At 37.6% G+C, this 21,402-nt stretch overlaps 1 protein-coding gene across 1 annotated transcript; it reads right to left on the bottom strand.

The window, feature by feature from the left end:
- Window positions 1-12,144: 12,144 nt before the first annotated feature.
- On the bottom strand, window positions 12,145-19,748 carry LOC113098334 (uncharacterized). Its single transcript, XM_026263362.1, has 6 exons — window positions 19,678-19,748; window positions 19,215-19,529; window positions 18,817-19,137; window positions 18,572-18,652; window positions 12,462-12,542; window positions 12,145-12,368 (listed from the first exon to the last, which is right to left on the bottom strand). Exons 1-6 carry the CDS (start codon window positions 19,736-19,738, stop codon window positions 12,319-12,321), a joined length of 909 nt encoding a protein of 302 aa, XP_026119147.1. The 5' UTR covers window positions 19,739-19,748; the 3' UTR covers window positions 12,145-12,318.
- Between the last annotated feature and the right edge of the window lie 1,654 nt (window positions 19,749-21,402).

Here is a 21,402-nt window from a genome sequence, read left to right as displayed (position 1 = left end):
TCACATTGATGGATATACACTCACCTAAAGGATTATTAGGAACACCATACTAATACTGTGTTTGACCCCCTTTCACCTTCAGAACTGCCTTAATACTAAAAAAAGGTGCTGACAGCATTCTTTAGAAATGTTGGCCCATATTGATAGGATAGCATCTTGCAGTTGATGGAGATTTGTGGGATGCACATCCAGGGCACGAAGCTCCCGTTCCACCACATCCCAAAGATGCTCTATTGGGTTGAGATCTGGTGACTGTGGGGGCTATTTTAGTACAGTGAAACCAGTCTGAAATGATTTGAGCTTTGTGACATGGTGTATCATCCTGCTGGAAGTAGCCATCAGAGGATGGGTACATGGTGGTCATAAAGGGATGGACATGGTCAGAAATAATGCTCAGGTAGGCCGTGGCATTTAAACGATGCCCAATTGGCACTAAGGGACCTAAAGTGTGCCAAGAAAACATCCCCCACACCATTACACCACCACCACCACCGGCAGCCTGCACAGTGGTAACAAGGCATGATGGATCCATGTTCTCATTCTGTTTACGCCAAATTCTGACTCTACCATCTGAATGTCTCAACAGAAATCATCAGACCAGGCAACATTTTTCCAGTCTTCAATTGTCCAATTTTGGTGAGCTTGTGCAAATTGTAGCCTCTTTTTCCTATTTGTAGTGGAGATGAGTGGTACCCGGTGGGGTCTTCTGCTGTTGTAGCCCATCCGTCTCAAGGTTGTGCGTGTTGTGGCTTCACAAATGCTTTGCTGCATACCTAGGTTGTAAAGAGTGGTTATTTCAGTCAAAGTTGCTCTTCTATCAGCTTGAATCAGTCGGCCCATTCTCCTCTGACCTCTAGCATCAACAAGGCATTTTCTCCCACAGGACTGCCACATACTGGATGTTTTTCCCTTTTCACACCATTCTTTGTAAACCCCAGAAATGGTTGTGGGTGAAAATCCCAGTAACTGAGCAGATTGTGAAATACTCAGACCGGCCCGTCTGGCACCAACAACCATGCCACGCTCAAAATAGCTTAAATCACCTTTCTTTCCCATTCTGACACACAGTTTGGAGTTCAGGAGAATGTCTTGACCAGGACCACACCCCTAAATGCATTAAAGCAACTGCCATGTGATTGGTTGATTAGATAATTGAATTGAGGAATTGAACAGGTGTTCCTAATAATCCTTTAGGTGAGTGTAATGTCTATGAGACAGATTGTGCTAGAAAAGGAGGGGGAGTTGCGATCTATGTCAAAACGGCACTCAACTGTACTTGGATAGAGTCTTTCAGCAAGCCAAAATGTTTTGAACTGTCTGTAATTAAGGGTGCTTTCACACTTGGATCACTTGCCTGGTCCGAACCCGAGTTCGGTTGCTCCCCCCTCCCCCTGCCCCCGCTGGACTGTGTTCATATTATAGTATTTTGCGTCATCAAGCCAGCAGCTGTTTACCCCGTTGCTTGGTAATGACAGCGCAGGAGAAGGCGGCAAATGAGGCAAATGCATAAAATTACTCTCTGCACTTTTATGTATTATGTTTTTGAACTGTTCGTTTTGTTGATAAAGCTTCGGTACATTACGGCACTTGCGTCTGTCTTACGAATGTACTGAAAATGCTCTAAAGAACGTTGAAGGCGAACATAAATTAAATGTACAGCTATCTGCTTGCAGCACGTCAGTCACGCTCATCAGGAAAGTTAGTGAAACATACACAAACACGCATTTTCATCAAATAATTTGACATTAAAAGCGGTTTACTTCTGCGATTGGTACGATTGCATTCACACAAGCACCAAACCGTACCAGAGTTCACATGAAGCGTACCTCAGACCACCGTTTTTAAGCGGACTCGGGTACGGTTTGCGGGTGCGCATCAGAGTACGGAAGAGAGCGTTCACATCATCCAAACGAACCAAATTCTGACGTCAATCGAACCTGGATGCGCACCAAAAGTGCTAGCATGAAAGCACCCTAAATTTTATAGTAATGGGATGCTATTCTCCACCATCTGCATCTCATGAAGCTTTAACACTGTTGTCACACTAACATTTTCAAACAATGACATTGTTTTGCTGGGAGTCTTGAACTGGGATTGGTTAACCAAATCTTCAAATTCATTTAAACCTCTGATGGTCTTCGTTTCCTGTTTCCTGTCGTGTTTTGTGGGGTCTCCAGAGACCCCAGACAATAACATTTAATTTTGTAACAAGATAATAGTTTTTTTTGTACCAATGTAATTTTACTCTGTTTGTTAATGTTTTTACTCAACATTTGTGCAGTTTTTATATCATTTGATGTAAAATTCACTTTATAAAAGACCCAGATTTCTAACTTTCATTCATGGGGATAACATGGATAATTTTAAATGATTTAATGTAACATTTATACCCATTTTTTGGAAAATGCAGTTTTAAAATAAAATAAAAAATCACTTTAACCACTAGATGGCTATAGAGCTCCACTATATGCTATTTGCTATTTGACTACCTGAAAGATATCTTTTCACAAGTTGGATTCATCTAAATATTATAAAATCATTCCTGTTTTTCCAATAATGTTACATTACAATGCATTGCAGGCAGTAAGCATGGTAAACCGCATGACTTCTGTAGACGGGGTTGGAGCAGGTTTGTGTGTGTGTGTGTGTGTGTGCTAAATTGTTTTGTCTCATCCTGTCATCTCACTCTCTCTCAGTCTCTCTCCCTCTTTGATGGTTCTGCATTTTGCATGATTTTTTTTTTAAATAATTATAAGACAGCAGTTTTTTATATACTCACAAGTGTGTGTGTGTGTGGGTACACATTGTCAGTGTCAGTGTCACGATTTTATATTTGTGTTGGTTCTGTATTTTGGATGATTTTATTTGACAAATGATAAAAGAACAGTTTTTATAGTCTCAAAAATGTATTCCTCTATGTGAGTGTGTGTGTACGTGTGTTGTGAGCAATATAATTTAGCGTTGTGGATGTTTTTTGCATTGGTGGAAGTGTGCAACTTTATTTGTGCCATTTCTGTCGATTTGTTCTGCGTTGTTTCTGATTTTGATGATACTCGAGTGTCACAAATTTTGTCATGCTAACATAAAAACAGATATCATTCTAATTTATTTTATTTTTTTTGTAGATCTAGAAAGTGTTGAGAGCTGTTGAAAGGTTTCATACCATTTGGACAAAGGGAACATTTTTTTTAATTTGAGCAAAAGTCATTTTGGGTCTAAAAGACCCCAAAGACCATCTGAGGGTTAAGGATATTTGCGATCCTTTAAATTTGTTGCAATAAGTTAATTGCGCAAACGGTTTTAAAAGTTTGTGGTATATGGTTATGTTCGTCTGTTGAATTAACAATCTTGTTGAATTTTTGAAATAAGTGCATTGCTTATTCCTACCTTAGTTACACGTGAGCACGATTTTTGATTAGTAATATATCTTTTATAGGTGTACATGTGGTAATTGTGACAAAATGCCAACTTAGGTGGAAAACATCTGCTGCAAAGAAATACAAACTCCTGTAACACCTCCTAATTAAATATTTTTTTGTTGTGTATTATTTTTTACATTGTTTTCATCCAAACAATTTGATATAAATACACTTTATTTTCACCATGAATATAGTCTTAAAAGCTGCCATGTTGCATAAAATAAATTGTTGCCTTGCATTATAATAACTTATATATTAAAAGTTGAATGTTATGTGACTGCACATTAAATTATTAATGCCTCACATCAGTGTATAGGTTTGTGGATGAATGATGCAGATTGCAGACCCTCCTACATGTAGGATTCATCACCCGGGCTTTGAAGCACACTGCTTAAACCCATATACCTTACAAAACATAAATAATATTTACAAAGCTGACTACGGACAAGTGAGGCAAAGAACCGAAGAAGCGTATGTTTTTATTAAATATAATAAAATTAAACAATGTATAATAACTTTAGTTATATAAGAATAATAATAAAAAAATGTTTTAAACAATGTCTTTTTTACAAACATATGTACACATGATGTTAATGAACCATTTGTTACTTTGTCTTTTTGGTTCAATGTCATAGGCGTTTCCATTATGTGGCATATCGCAGCTTTGTCAGCTGGTGCTGGGGCTACTTAAGACGACATATGAGGGTCGTCATCCCATCTTGTGTGGTTCGCCGGATAGGCCAGCAGTTTCCTGATCCAGCTGGACAGTACGTTGGATTCTGGCCACCCCTTGACTAAATCGAGACACATGGTGAGCAATGACATCTTCTTTGAAGGGTTTTTCAAACAGAGGAGGTGTAATGGTGATCTGATGTAGTTCTTCTACATATGGTGTTGGGTCCACAATGACTTTGTGTAGTAGAAGACTCATCAGGTCATCGACATAGTCTGAAAGACAAATGTAAAACTGTTTGTGAAAGTACTGACTAAAAATATATATTGTGCATGTTAGTGTTGTTACATTTGTCTAAAAATCAGTTTTGTTGCCTTAATTATTTAAAATAAAACTTTCTAACTTACTAAATGTTGGGTCTGTTTCCACAGGCTTGGCTGTGCATTCCCCTTGTTTTGACTTGGGAAAAGCGATTCTGAAAACAGCCTCTCCTTGTGTTGTTGTGGCCTGTGGACGCTGTGCATTCTCATTGTAGTGCATGTCTGAGAGATACAACCTGCAATCATTGAGGAATAAGTAAAATCATTAATAAACTGTAATAAATATAACTTCACGTTATTTTGAAGCCGTAAACCATATTACCTGAACAACATCGCTATATAAAAGAAAACTACATTTTTTGGTGCAAAGCGTATGAGCAGGCTAAGGAATGCCTCCAGTGTCAATGTCTGAAAGTGGTGAATGAGTTTCTCAAAGGCCTTGAACACGTTATTTTCTACACTTTGCAGAGTGCCACTTTGCAAAGAGTGCCACTTTTTCTACACTTTGCAGAGTGCCACTGACCCTGTAAACAACACACACATCAAACCTTACTTTTTTTTTTATTTGAACAGTAAACTGTACATGAATTAACCCTCTATGTAGACATACCTTTTTCAAACCATTTTTTGTTATCCGTTGAAGTCTTGTCTTGGTGTTCACATTTAGGAAACCGGTTTGTCATGAACATGGACGTTCTGCATGTGATTAAGAACTGATGTCCATTTTGCTACTTTTTCCGGTCCCAAAACGGAGGAAGTCGCACACCAGATGCTTTTCAACAATTTCTTCAGCACCTCACAGTCCTTACTTTGTGAAAGCTTCAGAAGTTTCTTAGACAAAGCTACGGAAAGTTAAACAGAAGTGAAATATTTATTGATGAATAGTAATGAAACTATCAACTTTATATTTAAAGAAAAATAGATTGATTACCTTTCTCAAAGTGCCACACATCATTGTACTGAGAGATGTTGCGTTCCCTCAGGTACTTTTGAATCTGTGGATGGCGATCAGTGACTATGTAGTCAACCACCAAACCACAGGATTCCAGCTTATCCAGACATCGCTTTAAACCCTCCTTTTCCATGTGGTAACTACCACCTACCTCGTTGCTCTGTCAATAACCACATATAATGCAAATATGAATATATAAATGTTAACATATTTTAAAAAAGTAACAAGTTTGAAACATGTTATTCAATTATTGACCTGAATTAGTTGAAGATCCACATTTGAGTTGGTTTCCATATCCATCAATTTGTTACTTCCAAATTTTGCAGAGTGCCTTCTGTTAAAATATAATAATAATAATCATAGGCCTAACATTGGTGAGAACTTCAGCACTATAAATATTATAAGAAACTGTTAAATAAGCAGTATAAATATACACATTTTGTTCTCTACATCTACCAGGTGAGTCAGCACGCAGATCTCCTGCTGTTGTAAGTTTTCCCCTCTCTTTCAGCTGCTGAATAACATGTTGCTGATCTCTGTTCCTCTTGTGGATGATAGTAGGCTCTATGAAATTTCTTGCATGTCTCCGGAAATTACCATATTGCACAGTTTGGAGCTGCATGGCCTTGAAAACATATGAAATAAATAACATTAAACTCTACTCTATAACACTATCACATTAAAAAATGTAGAATTAAATGAAGTACAATACATAATGGATGTAGTTTTGAAATGGACCCTCCCAGAAAATATGTAGAAGCACACAATTGCAGGTTCCCCAATGGCGTACTCCCTACAATGGGCTGATTGTGCCACCGTCTGTAATGCTGACATTTATCGCAAAGCTGGGTGAATGGAACAAAAGTCCCGATTTGTCTTAGGTGGACATCACATTTCACCTTACAAACTGGACATGAATGTACTTCTTGTTACTGTAGCTGGACACAGGATCTGTTCTAAAACAATCGAAGGGACATTTATAAGAAAATTTATTACATGTCAAATGTTATTATTAGTGAACAAAATTCATCATTAACTACTGTCGAAGTGTATCAAATACTATTTACAACTAACGACAATTCTGATATCTGAGCGACAGACTCTGGATTAAATGTTGAGTCATATGGCTCTACATATATCTCAGATTCTCTTTGTTCCTCTTCATCTTCCTCCTCTAACAAGTCTCTTGCTTGGCTTGAAGATTGAGCCACATACTGGTGTTGAAGACATCTGGATATCCGGCAACATGAGTATCGTTTCAGTGCCAACATCATGACTGGAAACTGTTGCCTGAATGCCTACAAGGCAAAAAATATGTTAATTAAATAATGATAAATGTAATAAATATATATGATTATTCAAAAAAGTATTTCATGAAATTATATATAATTTCTCTATATCAAAACATAATACAAACACATATGTGCCACTACTGATATTTCATGTCTAGACTTCATACCTTTACTTCTTTCGTGGACATCCCTCAATGTACCAACAGAAAGTGGTGTGCCCACTGATCGCATCTTTGCTGATATCTGTATGGACACTGTTTGGGTGTTTGCAGAGTCTGTCTGACATCCAGCTTCATGTACTGAAGACGTTGCAGGGAGCTCTTGGGAACGTGGTCCCTGCTGAGATGGACTCTGTAACAAATATTTCATGTGTGTATTTAATTATGAAGTAAGACCAATGTACACATTTTCCATGTTCAACAGTAATGACATTTAATTGACATTTATCAGAATACAACAGACACAAAGCAATAAATACAAAACAGGCTTGCATTCTCTATAATAAATGTACTAATATGGTCCTTCAACAGATTATTGCATCAAAAACTGTGGATATTATTGTTTGTTACTGTTTAGCACAGATACATTTTCGTATATATGACTACTGTAGCATAATAGCTTCGCAATAAATAGGAATGAAACATGGCTTTACTACAGTAGGTAATGTTACATCGGCCTAAACATAGAACAATGATTCGCGTGGCTGTAGCTAAACCAGCATGTGGTTAAACAGTAAACAATAGATGTAATCAACCAATAATTTACTGATCATTACAAACACCAATCGATGGTGTACGGTGAATAACTACACTTTTTTTTTCTGATTAGTTTCAATTACCATCTAGTTAACAAACCTAAACAGTGTTGCCCTTTGTGTAATAAGTTACAGAAACTGTTAAACGCACTAACTTAAATAATAAAATACACTTACCACTCGTGATCCATAAACAACGCCTTCTCCAGACAAAGAGGGAACTGCTCCATCTTTCAGGAATAATCTTTGTGTGAATCCGGCATTAAACTGATTGAGAACGAGGAAGCTGTCCTCAGCAAAATGAGCTGCACATAGTTTTACATGTGGATTATAATTTTCGGGAACAGAGTTAAACATAAATTGTAACCATTAATCTACAAGTACAGCGTCCCTGGGAAGCCCAAACAAAGATGATTGGACTCCGAGATGAAAATAACAGCGTTTCAACGACATGACAAACACAAACGCAGCTCTTCCTCTTCCAATTGATTCAACATGGCGCTATTTTATTCTCAAATACGGGACGATTCCGTATTTTAAGGGACGCGTGGCAACCCTATCTACAATATGGCTTCATCTTTAAAAGTGGCAATGGAGTCTCTACAGAAAGAAAAAAACAAACAAACATGATTTTAACATGGTCCAGATTATCATTAAATGATTTTGTGATTCAAACTTTCAGTGATACACCGATTGAAAGGGTTGCATCTTACAAATACCGTATCTTGGTATCTGGCTCGATGATAAACTGACTTATTGTTCTCATATCGATAGTCTTCGATAGTCTTTTAAAGATATTAAGACCAATGTTAGGTTTTTATTTTCATTTAAAAATGTTTCTCCTTTGTTGCTCAAACGTTTAGTAGAAAGTCTTCCCCTCGGTTACTCATCTTGTGGCATTTCCCACCGTGTTCATTTTACATGGCCTTCCTCACTGTGCCTTCAGAGCCATTTCATTCTATGGCCTCTAGGCTTTTTCGCTATGGCCCATTTGGGCATTTCCATCTGTGGCCTACCTAGGCCTCTTCTCTGCAGCCTCTGTGGCTTTTCTTTAAGGCCTATTGGGGACGTTCCCACTCTTGCCTCCCGGAGCCTTTTCTGTGGCTTAGTCACAGCCTCAGACGTCACACCCATGGACCATTGGATAAAAGTCTGATGGATATGGGACATAAAAGTGGAAATACTTCAGGAGTGTTCATTGGATTGGTTGAATTCTACAGGAGTTCTGCGGGATGTGTCATGTTTCTTTAACGTTAAGCTGAAAACAAATATTACTGTGTTGCCAAACCCCCCTACAAAAGAAAGCCCCTGTGTTTAAAACTCAGGATCAGCTAAACGCTGGATTTTTTAAACTATGTGAAATATTGATAGTTCACAGCATAGAATCTTTTGTCAAAGAGTTTTACACTCCACTTATTGTGGTGACATTTCCACGCCTTGAAACGTGACCATGAACCAAACGAACAGTGATTGTTTTTTTGACATGTTGGTCAAACGTCCTTATGGGTGGGCCTTGGACAATGAAAGCTGCCATGAATTCCAGAACTTCAGTCTGAAGGGACTAATCATGGCTAACTCTCTGTAGGGCCTATCACTGTCTGGCCTATCATGGTCTCTCTCAACATCCTGCCTTTCTTGGCCTCTATAACTACCTGGCCAATGGCGGCCTCTTTCACTGTCTGGCATTCCTAAATTCTTTAATAATCATTTTAATTATAACTGATTAAATCTTATTTTTTCTTTTCTCCCTGTGTTCTAGGGTCTTGTAATAAGTTCTTCATCTGGTGGGTATTTTACTTTTCTTTCTTTTGGGGTATGTTCCACCCTGCCTTAGTCTCCGGCAGGAATAGCTGGATTCTACAACGTCTGATTCAAGCTACAGATGGGGCCTACGACAAAATAATTTTGTTCTTTTTGTATTGGTTCCGTAAATAAATACTTTTTGCGTTTCATCTTCATCTCCTGAGTCTTTCTGGTATAAGTATAAAAAAGTATATTTCTGCATGATGCTTGACATAAAAAAACATATTGCAGCATGATGTAGGTGAGGAAGACAATAATTCAGATATTTAATTAAGGCCTTTGCCTCTGTAAATAGTAATAATAATAAAATAAATATGAATACATCTGTAAATATATCGTATGATCATTAATAGACATGTGTAGCATCATCAATTAAAATGGACTATAACATTTAAAAAGCTTTCTGTAAAAAGTTCAATGCAATGATTAGAAAAATTACCATGTATTTCCAGAGGTGTCAAGTAACGAAGTACAAATACTTCGTTACTGTACTTAAGTAGAAATTTGGGGTATCTATACTTTACTTGAGTGATTATTTTTCAGCCGACTTTTTACTTCTACTCCTTACATTTTCAGGCAAGTATCTGTACTTTCTACTCCTTACATTTTAAAAATAGCTTCGTTACTGCTATTTCATTTTCGGCTTGTTTTCATTCAGGCTTGTCATCATTCAAAAAAAAAAAAAAAAAAAAACCTATCCAGATAAATCGCGCCAACCGGATGTAGTGAATTTGATTGTGGTTGGATGAGAAGTATAAACATACCATTCCAACACCCTATTGGTCTGTACGCGATTCATCGCACCTGCACGTGACACAAATCACATCACAGTCCAGCCAGGACATAGACAGTTTTTGGGTTCGTTTATCAAAAAATATATTTCTTAAAAGTAAGGTTGGGTATGGAACCGGTATCCGATCGCCTCAGAGTCAGTCCGCTTAAATTTCACATGAAACCAGCGTCAGACCGGTCTCCTTCCGTCTTTCAGCGCGCTCTTCAATCCGCAGAGGCGCAGACCGCGAACGGAGCAGCGCATGCGCACTTAAACAAACAGAGGACACAAGATATGTGTTTATCGATAGATTGTTAGAATATCCATATCTGTGCAGTTCTTTGTCATAAATACAGTTTACAAAAGGTCACGAGGTAGCAGTCGGTTTCTCATCTGTAAAGTTTTCGCTCATCACACCACAGCCGTTTTCTCCAGCGAAAATCTAACCCTTAACACATATGAACGAACACATCCTTTAATTACACTTATTTAAATATACTTAATTTAATCATACGTACTTTATACATACACTACTGTGCAAAAGTCTTAGACACGTTAGTATTTTCACTTAAAAGAATGGTGTTCGGACAGTTATTTATATATTTTGCTGTAGTTTGTCAGTATAAAATATCAGTTTACATTTCCAAACATTCATTTTGCCATTGTCAGACTGCTTGTGCATTCAAAATCGCACTAGATTATTACTAAAATGAATGGCAAATTTATATTTCCTACTGACACACTACAGCAAAAGATATAAATAACTGTCTTAAAACCCTTTTTGGGGAGAAAACACTAATTTTTCCATAAGACTTTTGCACAGTACTGTATTTTAAAAACGACATTGTTGCTACTTTATAAAGAATGACCATACAGTAATTCACAGAACTGATTTAAAACAGTGACAGACAGCACTCATCTTAACTTTTATATCAGAGTGAGTGACAGAGATACAGCAGAAACATTATGTGTGGTTTTGTATTAAATAATGCCCCAGATTGTGAAATACATTTATTAGCCTTAGATTAAGGGAAGCACAACTTGCACAACAAGCTATGGATTTATTTTAAATATTTGTAATGTTCTTTAAAGTTATCCATAGTTTTTTTGCGGTTCTTTTTTTTAAAGTATCGGTTCAGGCATCGTTTAGGAGCCGGTACCGTTTTAAAAGTATTGAAAAGGCACTGGACCCTACTTAAAAGTTATTATTTCTCACTGGCTCATTTACCAAATGAGTGCTTTTTCTTCGTCCTCCACAAATTAAGCTACTGTAGGTAGTTCGGTAGCGAGACGTTTTAATAAATTAGCGTTTTCGATTGACGATGTGATTGACAATGTTGTGATAAGTAGGCTATACCAACTTTGTAACTCGTTCCCCCCCGAACACTGGACATAGCAGACGTATGTACCAAATACAAGAAGCTGTCAATCAAGAAAGTATCAGGATTATGATTTCTTTTTCAGTTTTAGTTTTTGATTGATCACAAGTTATTGATGACAAGCCTCTGAAGTTTGACTTTTTGCACTATGACAATACTTATTGGCAACTAGTCATCATATCTCTAGTCCTTTAATGTATTTGGATTGTACTAAAGTGTGTTCATTTTAAATGGGCATATATGCAGCTGATGAAGACCTGAAGGTCGAAACGTTGCTTGATTAAATTCCTCTGGAGCAGTAGTTTTCAGTGTTCAGACTTCACTTCTTTATTTGTCTATATCATTTAGTTGTCTTGCACCTGCGTCCTAATTGGATGTTTGGGATGTGCACACCATTTTTGTATTTTCATATATGCGGCTGAAACAGGAAGCCTAGTGCATCCCAAATTTTTCAGCATGAACATTTTAATATAACATTATAGTCATTATGGCCTATGGCCTTTAGAAAAATGTTTTTTGAGGCGGTGGGGTAGTACACAATAGGCCCTTGTGGTGCGGCCTAAGTTTTGTTCTTAATGGCATTTTTTCCCCCTTACATTACTTTTACTTTTGTACTTTAAGTAGTTTTTTAAACCAGTACTTTTACACTTTTACTTGAGTAAAAAGCTTGAGTTGATACTTCAACTTCTACAAAAGTCTTTTTAAACCCTATTATCTATACTTCTACTTGAGTAATGAATGCCAGTACTTTTGACACCACTGTGTATTTCTATTAAAATTTTTGTAATTATTCATGGTTATTAAAAGTACTTCTGTTGATCTCTGTATTTATTATATTTAAAGCATTCAGTACAGGTTATGAAGCAAATATACACATAAGCTGTATAAATATCATCATATCATCGAGATGAAGACAGATCTAGCTGTAATCTGTTATTTGAAGAGTGTTTTACTCTAATAAGTATTCATCTCTATTTCTTCTGGCTGCTGTGAATCCTTCCTCCCTGTAAAATAATTAAGCACAAAAGCATTGACTGAGTTCTAATGATCATGATGCAGATCATTCCAGATCAAAGTTAATCATCTAAAAAACTCACCTGCTCTTCTTGAACAGATGATCTGAAGAAGAATCACAGTAGGAGCAGCAAACACTGCAAACTCAACAATGACCACAATCACTGCAGGACAGAGAAAACAGAGACTCAGTCTGTGAAACTGGGAATGAAGCGATGAACAGTGTAAAGATGTGTGACACCTCAGAATAATAATCCAGCAGTCCTACAGACTTCAGTTTCTGATGGATCTGTGATCATCTCTGTTAGTTCAGTTCAGAGGTGGACAAAGTACACAACTCCATTACTTGATTGTAAAGGACAGGTACTGCTGGTCAAATATTACTCCATTACAAGTGAAAGTTGTAAAGACAGATTTTTACTTAAAAATCACAAGTTTCCATTAAAAAAAAAAATACTCAAGTAAAGTAGATTTAAGTACAGATAACTCAAAGAAATGTATTCATTACTGTCCACCTCTGGTTCAGTTCCAACATGATGATGGTTTGATTACATGTTCATTATCACATTAGCCTCACATCACATATATTATAAATATTTAGTAGAGCCTATGTGAACTATTAGTAAATGAAAACTTACCAGCATAAACAGCAGAAGAATCACATGATATCGTTTTATTTTTTTTTACTTAATAAAAAAATAAATAAAATAAAAAATAATATAAATGAACAGCACTCTCTTCCACCCTCAATTCCCATGGCTGAGGCGCCCTTGAGCAAGGCACTGAACCCCCAGTTGCTCCCTGGGTGCTGGATATATCTGCCCACTGCTCCAGGTGTGTGTTCACTTCTCAAAGCCGTGTGTATGCACTTGGATGAGTTAAATGCAGAGAACCAATTCCGAGTATGGGTTAACATACTTGGCAAATGTCAAGACTTTCACTTTCATTTAGTTCAGATACACTTCTGTATAATTAGACTTATAAATATATATTTAGATTTATAAGTATAAATTCAGATTTACTTCTGTATATCCAGACTTGCAAGTATATATGGTGAGAGGACCCTCTTGGAATTGCTTGGAATTGCTTCATTTATTATTAGGGTCCAAGCACCAGTGGCAAGATCACACATGTAGCATTAAGCTTTGTAAACATGCTAACCGAACATGCAACTGAAACAGTAACTATAAGGACCTTCTCTAATCAGAAATCATGGGTGGACAGAACAATCTATGTAGCAGTAAACAGACGCACTGCTGCTTACTGCCGTCTTTTGTCAGGAAACATGAGCGAGTACAAAATATCGTGCTATGCTCTCTGACGTTCAGTAAGAGCTGCCAAACACCAATACAGGGAATGAATAGAGCCTAATTTTCAGATCAATGACTCCAGAAACATGTGGCAGGGACTAAGGACCATCTGTGCCTTTGGAAATAAATCCTCTGCAGAGGTGAAAGGAGATCCGTAGCTGGCTGATGAGCTAAACTCTTTCTACGGCCACTTTGAAAACAAGTCTACCGTGAGTCTACCGATCAGCGCGTCACAAAGCGGCAGTCAGGGCAGAGATAAGCATGTGAACACTGCGGACGAGGTTTGGAGGATCGTCCGGTTGCCCCTCACATCAATAGTCATGAAGGTCTTTTGGGGGAATGGTTAAAAACTATGTCTGCTCTTCCATCCTGAAAACTTTGGACCCTCTTCAGTTTGCTTATTGACCTTAACAGATCCACTGATAATGCCATCTCTCACAATACTATAGTCCCCATAAAGCTAGCTTCTAATCTCACAGACCTCGGCCTGAATTCTTCACTCTGCAACTGGATTCAAGACTTCCTCACCGGCAGACCTCAAGTGGTGAAAGTAGGCCAGTTCACCTTTAACTCCATCACCCTGAACGTAGGAGCCCCACAGGTCTGTGTCAGGAGTCCCCTACTCTACTCTCTCTACACACATGGCTGCTTGTCTTCCCACATCCTGTATTCCCACATCTATTATCAAATTTGCTGATGATACTTTGGTTCTGGGCCTCATTCACAACAATAATGAGACCGCATACTTGGATGAGTTAGAGAGACTCACATCATGGTGCCAGTACAACTGTCTTTCTCTGGATGTGAGCAAAACTAAAGAGCTAGTTGTTTACTTCAGGAAGATACGGTAGCAGCCCTATACTCCTCTCATGATCAGCAGGACCCCTGTGGAGAGGATGAGCAGCTTCAAGTAACTTGTGCCGCGTTTCCACCAAAATTACCCGGAACATTTGTATCAGAAACTTTTTTCCCCAGGAACACCAACACCCCCCCCCCCCAATTATTTTCATTTTAACATATAGATAATTGGAATACAGAACAAAGATAACCTGTTGCAGAATTACCCCGAAAGTTCCGTAACTTTGAAAAAGTACCCCCTCGCCAGCAGGGACTTTCTGAGGGTCATTTTTTTTTACCCGGAACTTTATTTAGTTCCTGGTTCCTGCGGTGGAAACACACCAAGTACCAGGCCAAAGTCCCTAGTTCCTGGGTAAAGTTCCTCTGGTGGAAACGTGGCATTGGTTAAAACATCTCAGAGAACCTGACTTGGACTACCTACATTCAAGCACAGCATAATAAAGCCAGGCAAAGACTATACAATCTGCAAGAGCTGAGGAAATTCAGGGTCTCTCCAGCAATCCTAAAAACCTTCTATTCAGGGGCCCTAGAAAGTGTATTGGCAATGTGGTATGGGAACAGATCCAGTCAAGACTGCAAAGCCCTACAGAGAGTTGTGCGCTTAGCTGAGCACATCTCAGGGTCTGCTCTCCCCTCTCTGCAGGACATCTACCTCAAACGATGCAAAAGCAGAGCTGATAAAATTATCAAGGACTCCATCCACCCCAGTAACTATCTTTTCACTTTGCTGTCATCTGTTAAGCACTTCCGTAGCCTGACGGCAAAACCCGAGAGACTTCTTTCCCCGGGCCATCAGGCTCCTAAACTCAAACCAGCCTCTTAACATCTACATGACTTCACTTAATATTGACTTGATCAGAAAGACATTCATAATACTCTGCTACACATTGACATACTGACCGTGTCAACCTGTTTGCAGGTATCTTAATATTTAACTACAGTGTACTCTAATGCACATTATTTTCTATTCTATATTTTAATTATACAGTAAACATGTTTTATATTTTATTATTATATTATTATATTATTATTGTTTATTTTTATTTAATTATTTCATAGCTATATTTATGTATATTTTCATCGGTGTTGTATTCTTTAAAAATCGCACTGTCCATGGAGCGGACCTGACTCATATTTCACTTCTGGTTATATATGTTCTATGTAAATGTGTATGTGACGAATAAAAATCTTGAATTTTGTTATGGACTTCTAGCAACATATTAAAAATTGTCAGCAAGTGCTAAATACACTGGTAACATTCTAGAAGCATGCTAAAACATTCTAGCAACACTTAGCTAAGTGTAAAAGCATGCTATTAATTCAGTGAAATAGAACATTTGTGTAACTCGTGCATAGAATGTTCAATCTGCTTCAAACATCTAAAGATATCTACATACTCATTTCGTTTTAGTTATAGTGCCACCTACTGGCAACAAGAAGTGACATGTTTTAAACAGTACGATTAACAACACAATAAAATATGCCATTGTGTGCTAAACATAGAAATAGAAATATTCTCAAACATGCTTGCAACACTAAGTGCTAAAGGATGCTATTAATACTATGAAACAGGGAGTTGTTGTAATTCATGCATACAATGCTCAAACTGTCTCAAGCATCACAAGTATTATAGGAGTCTAGCCCTGAACACATTCAATTAAATTATAGCACCACCTGCTGGCAACAGGAAATATATTGTTTCACCCTAAAGTAATCATGCAATGTCTGATCTGCCCATGTTTGGTAAGAGTCCTGGCATGAACTCACCCTAAGGCCAATATTGATTTATAGTCATAGGGGCAACTGCTTGCAACAGGAAACAACAGGAAATTCCTTGTTTTACACTAACCTTAAATATGCAATGTCCGATCTGCCCCTAACTACACATGTTTGGTAAGAGTCCTTGCCTGAAGACATTTACATGCCAATAATTTTCCTGTTGGCACCAGGAAATGTGGCACAAATATTTACCATTTTATAAGCATATGGTCCAACGTTTGCTGTTCTCCTATGACCCCGGTGGTGATGGTGAGCCCGGGTGCGAGGGCCTTTTCATCGTTGCTTGCACTTTTAATCAGATTTACTTCAGTATATTCAGAATGATAAGCATATACTTTGATTTATAAGTTTAGATCCAGATTTACTGCTGTATGTTCAGATTTATAACTTTATGTTCAGATTTAGGTCTATATATTCAGATGTACTTCTGAATATTCAGACTTATAAGCATATATTCAGATTTACATTTATTTATTCAGATTTATAAGTAAATATTCAGATTTACTTCTATATATTTACTTATTTAACTTACAAGCATATATTTATTAGGGCTTGCATAGCCTAGTTGAATGATTACTTCAACCACTAGTAGGTGCTGTCGGAAGTAATCAACTACTCGAGCATGCATTAACCATAATGCATGCAATGAGATTGCAAGTACAACGTGAATATTTGGATTACAATATTGCATGTAGCAGTTAACTTCTATGACTTTATCTATGTTGCATGTAAAATTAAAATATGTAATGTAATAATTAGGGGTGTGCTCAAAGGAGAATAGCCTGCTTTATTCAGAATGGCACAGATAATGCCTTCAAAAACAAATAACGGACAAGGAATAATTCTGCCTGAATATTCGGATGAGGCTTGCACAGTCCCGTGTTTGGGACTGTGCATCCTCTTCCCCTTCTCCTGTTGTTCCTAATATATCCTTGAGGGTCCATTTTCATCCAGCCTGATGAATCTTTTGCCATAGACTAGTTCTCTCTTCCAAATATTTTATACAATATAACAGCATGTTTTACGATTTCTTTGTGATTTTACATTCTATATATTCGCGAGAGCAGACTAACGAAAAACAAGAGTAAAAATACAAAGGATAACAAGGAAAGGTGAGGCTAATAAATCACCAAGACAAAAAAACAGGGTAACTATGGAGATAAACAAGACAGAAATGGATCAAGGACAAAAGGAAATAAACACAGGAAGTGAAACAGCAGAACAAAAAGGAACAGAGAATATTCTTCAACATTAGAGTCCCTGAAATGAAACCGGGGAAATGAGACTGAGGTTGTAATACTCATGATTGCTGTTTTCAAAGATGCATTGATGCAAAAAGCACTACACAGCAGCTGAACTAATAAAAGAAGAAAAGTTAATTGAAATGAGAAAACATAAAAGGTAATTTGTTTGTAGTATTTCTGCAAATGAAGAATCATCATCAAACAGACTATTGCATATGAATTTAATAGTGATGTCAAGACTTTCTTACAGTGTTGAGATGGTTGACCGCCATTTTACACTTTCATAACTACAATCATCAATTATTTATAGCCTTTCTAGTGTTTTCAGAGCTGTGATTTCACTTTTTAGGTTTGGAAACATCTGAGTAATTTGACCACAATAGATCAGTGATCATATCTGAACCAGATTAAACTGATGATTCTGTGAAATCACATTTCCTCTTCCCTTTTTTGAGTGGTTTGCTGTGTGCATTAAACTCTGTCTCTTCAGTTAAAAAAAGGAATACGTTCAGTCTCTTTAATAAACATATTTTAAACCCAGTTTTAATTACATCATCTTGCTTTTGTAACATTCAAGTATTCAATTTTATTTTATGTTTCTATCAAATTTAAATTTAAATGATAGTATTTCTTTTTAAACTGGTTGTTCATAAGCCTCACTGATCTGAGCTTATATTTGTCAAAAATGAGCATCCACCAGAAATGACTGACTGAGATTGAAAATAAGAGAAACATTTAGTATTAAGGATCATGTTCACATGTGCATGTGTGCTTGCAAATATAAAAAGCCTCGGACTTGTGCACACACAAACATACACACACAATTATGAGTACACACAAAACCGAGTAATTAGAGTTAATTTGCACACAGTTGTTGATCCCCTGTACCCCATCTCTTAATGTCTTCAAAGAGCAATCAATTATATCTTGAGACTGATTTAAGAAAACTGTATCTGCGAGCCACCGCAAAACACTGATTTGAGAAAGACAGTGATGCTGTACCTTTAGTTAGGTGTGTGTTTGTAGTTAAGGGATACTGAGAGTTTGTAATGTGGACTGGAATCACTGCTGTCGTTGAATCAGCTTGAGTTGGAAAAGACGAATGTTAGTTCAGGTGATTTATACTGTAGATTATGACAATAATATGTTAATTAGTTAACTTACAAAATAACTTAGCATTATCTATCATTATATTAGCACATCTAACAGAAACTTTTCATAACTGATTAATGAGCTTGTTTTCTCACCTGATCTCTTGACAGTGTGTGTGACTGAGGCCTTGACTTGATCTCTCTGAGTAACTTCACATCTCCACTCTCTGTTGTGATCGTCATTCAGGAGTGTTGTAGTCAGAGAGATGATACAGTGATCTGATGAGGATGATCTCTGATATCTGGAGTCTGATATATTCAGTTTAACACCAGCCTGATTCACCCAGAACAGATTAATCCACTCAGAACTCATCCAATCATCACAAGAGACTCCAGCAAATGAATACAGCTGACAGAAGAGAGTCACAGAGAGACCTCCACTGATCCCAGTCTGTGAGGATGAGGTTGATGAAGAGACTGAAACACAATAAAAATCATGGAAGTTTAAAACAAGTATTTCCCCTTTTAAACTGATCACAAGATTGTAAAATTACCATGAAGAACATGTAGAAAAATACGAGCATCTGTTCCTTGTTGTGTTTCATTCACATATTGTCTGCAGCTGTAAGATCCATAATCTTCTTTTGAGATTTTGTTGATGTTCAGAGAGCAGTCAGACCCCAGACTCAGTCTCTCATGTCTCTCGATTTGTTTCATAAATACTCCTCTAGCAATCAGTTCAACTGCTGCTGAATGTCTGTTATAGTTCCATGTAGTTGAGTTGCAGTCAGGAAGAGCATTATTACAGGGCAGACGGACATCTTCACCAGAACTGATGAACACATGAGTCTCATTCACTCCACTGGTACCTGAAACACAACAACATTTGAATAAAAGATATGTTATTTATTAATAAATGAAAACATAATACTTAACAACATAAAAGGAAATGATTCAAATCATAGTCTTTTTTTCTCACTTAATGCACACACTGTCCAGAATAAACCGTTTCTTTACCCGTGAGAAGTGAAGAAAGAACGATCAATATCAGAAGACACAAATTACACTTATGAACCATTGTCTCTTTCTCCAAGTCTTTCTCATCATTATTTGCTCACTACTCTTTCTTTAAATACTATTATCCCCTCCTGTGGTTGTGAACTTCCTCTGATCTAACAAACTGGGCGTTTCAATTCTGCTTAAATTAGTACATACTGACACAATGTCAGTGCATGATGGAGTGCACATTTCACTTGTAAATTTTCATTCACATTCAAGTAAATATCACTTCTAATATATTTTAATATATATAATATATTCGAAAAAATTTTTTTATGTAATTTGCAGTACACTTACACTGTAATAGGAACAGTCCCTCAAGAGCAACCAATATAAGCTTCAGTAATTGTAACGGTAACACTTTATGGTAACTTTCATTTATAAATAATTAACAAATATTATATAATGCTTAAAGGGTTAGTTCAACCAAAAATCTAAATTATGTCATAAATAACTCTCATGTCGTTCCAAACCTGTAAGACCTCCATTCATCTTCGAAACACAGTTTAAGATATTTTAGATTTAGTCGGAGAGCTCTCAGTCCCTCCATTTAAGCTGTGTGTACGGTCTACTGTCCATGTCCAGAAAGGTAAGAAAAACATCAAAGTAGTCCATGTGACATCAGAGGGTCAGTTAGAATTTTTTGAAGCATCGAAAATACATTTTGGTCCAAAAATATAAAAAACTATGACTTTATTCAGCATTATCTTCTCTTCCGGGTCTGTTGTGAGCGCGTTCACTGCAGTGTAATGATATCCGGATTGCGAACAAATCATTCGATGTAACCGGATCTTCTTGAACCAGTTCACCAAATCGAACTGAATAGTTTGAAACGGTTTGCGTCTGTAATGTAAATAAGGGTGAGGAAGCAAGTGCAAGTCACTGAATAAGAATTTATTGACAGAGTCAGATACACGAAGATAATGGCGAGAACAATAGGTGATTGAGGTGATGTCTGATGGAGATCCAGGAAGTGGCGATGTCTGACAGTGATCCAGAAAGTGTTGGTGAGAAGATGCAGCAGGAGAGCGTGACACAGGAACTGAGATGAGCGGTCCATGGGGGTGAGTAGTAGAATCCGTGAATAACAGAGAATAACAGGAATGAGAAAGCAGGCATATAAACGGGAGACTTCAAACAACGCTCTAAAAAACACAAGACGAAAGACAGGGGAATAAGTAGGGATCGGGTAATAATTGGCAGCTGGTGTAGATTAACAATTAATGGAGACGCCCACATGAAGCAATCAGTGCTGACACGAGACGCACACAACACTCCACCCACATAGTGCAAAACCAACCGTGACAGTTACCTCCCCTCTAGGAACACCTCCCGGCCCAGACGACCCTACCTGTCGATTGTAATCATCAATCAGGGAGTGAGCCAGTCCCTAGCAGGTACCAAACTCCTCTCCTCCAGACCGCAACCCTCCCAGTCCACCAAGTACTGGAATCCTTGTCCCCTCTGTCTCGAGTCCAAAATACAATTGACTGTATAGGTGGGTTCCCCATCTAGGAATCGTGGCGGGGGTGGGGGTGGGGGTGGACTGGGGTAGATGGATTAATAAGTGAATAAAACACTGGTTTAATTTTGGACACATGGAAGGTGGGATGAATCCTCCTGTACGCCAGAAGTAGTTTTTGGTGGATTGTCACCTGACTAATAATCTTGGTGACAGAGAAC

The sequence above is a fragment of the Carassius auratus genome, unplaced genomic scaffold, assembly GCF_003368295.1.
Source record: "Carassius auratus strain Wakin unplaced genomic scaffold, ASM336829v1 scaf_tig00216516, whole genome shotgun sequence".
In the NCBI taxonomy this organism is placed as follows: domain Eukaryota; kingdom Metazoa; phylum Chordata; class Actinopteri; order Cypriniformes; family Cyprinidae; genus Carassius; species Carassius auratus.
Note: the sequence above shows the minus strand (reverse complement) of the source record. Positions and strands in the feature narration are given on the sequence as shown.

Bases quoted from the DNA above. Each gene is read 5' to 3' on its own strand.
- LOC113098334 (XM_026263362.1), bottom strand. From the start codon at position 19,738: ATGGTTCATAAGTGTAATTTGTGTCTTCTGATATTGATCGTTCTTTCT. The intron at 19,530-19,677 runs GTAAAGAAACGG...GTTGTGTTTCAG, and splicing joins TCTTTCTTCACTTCTCACGG to GTACCAGTGGAGTGAATGAG. The intron at 18,653-18,816 runs GTGAGAAAACAA...TTCCAACTCAAG, and splicing joins ACACACTGTCAAGAGATCAG to CTGATTCAACGACAGCAGTG.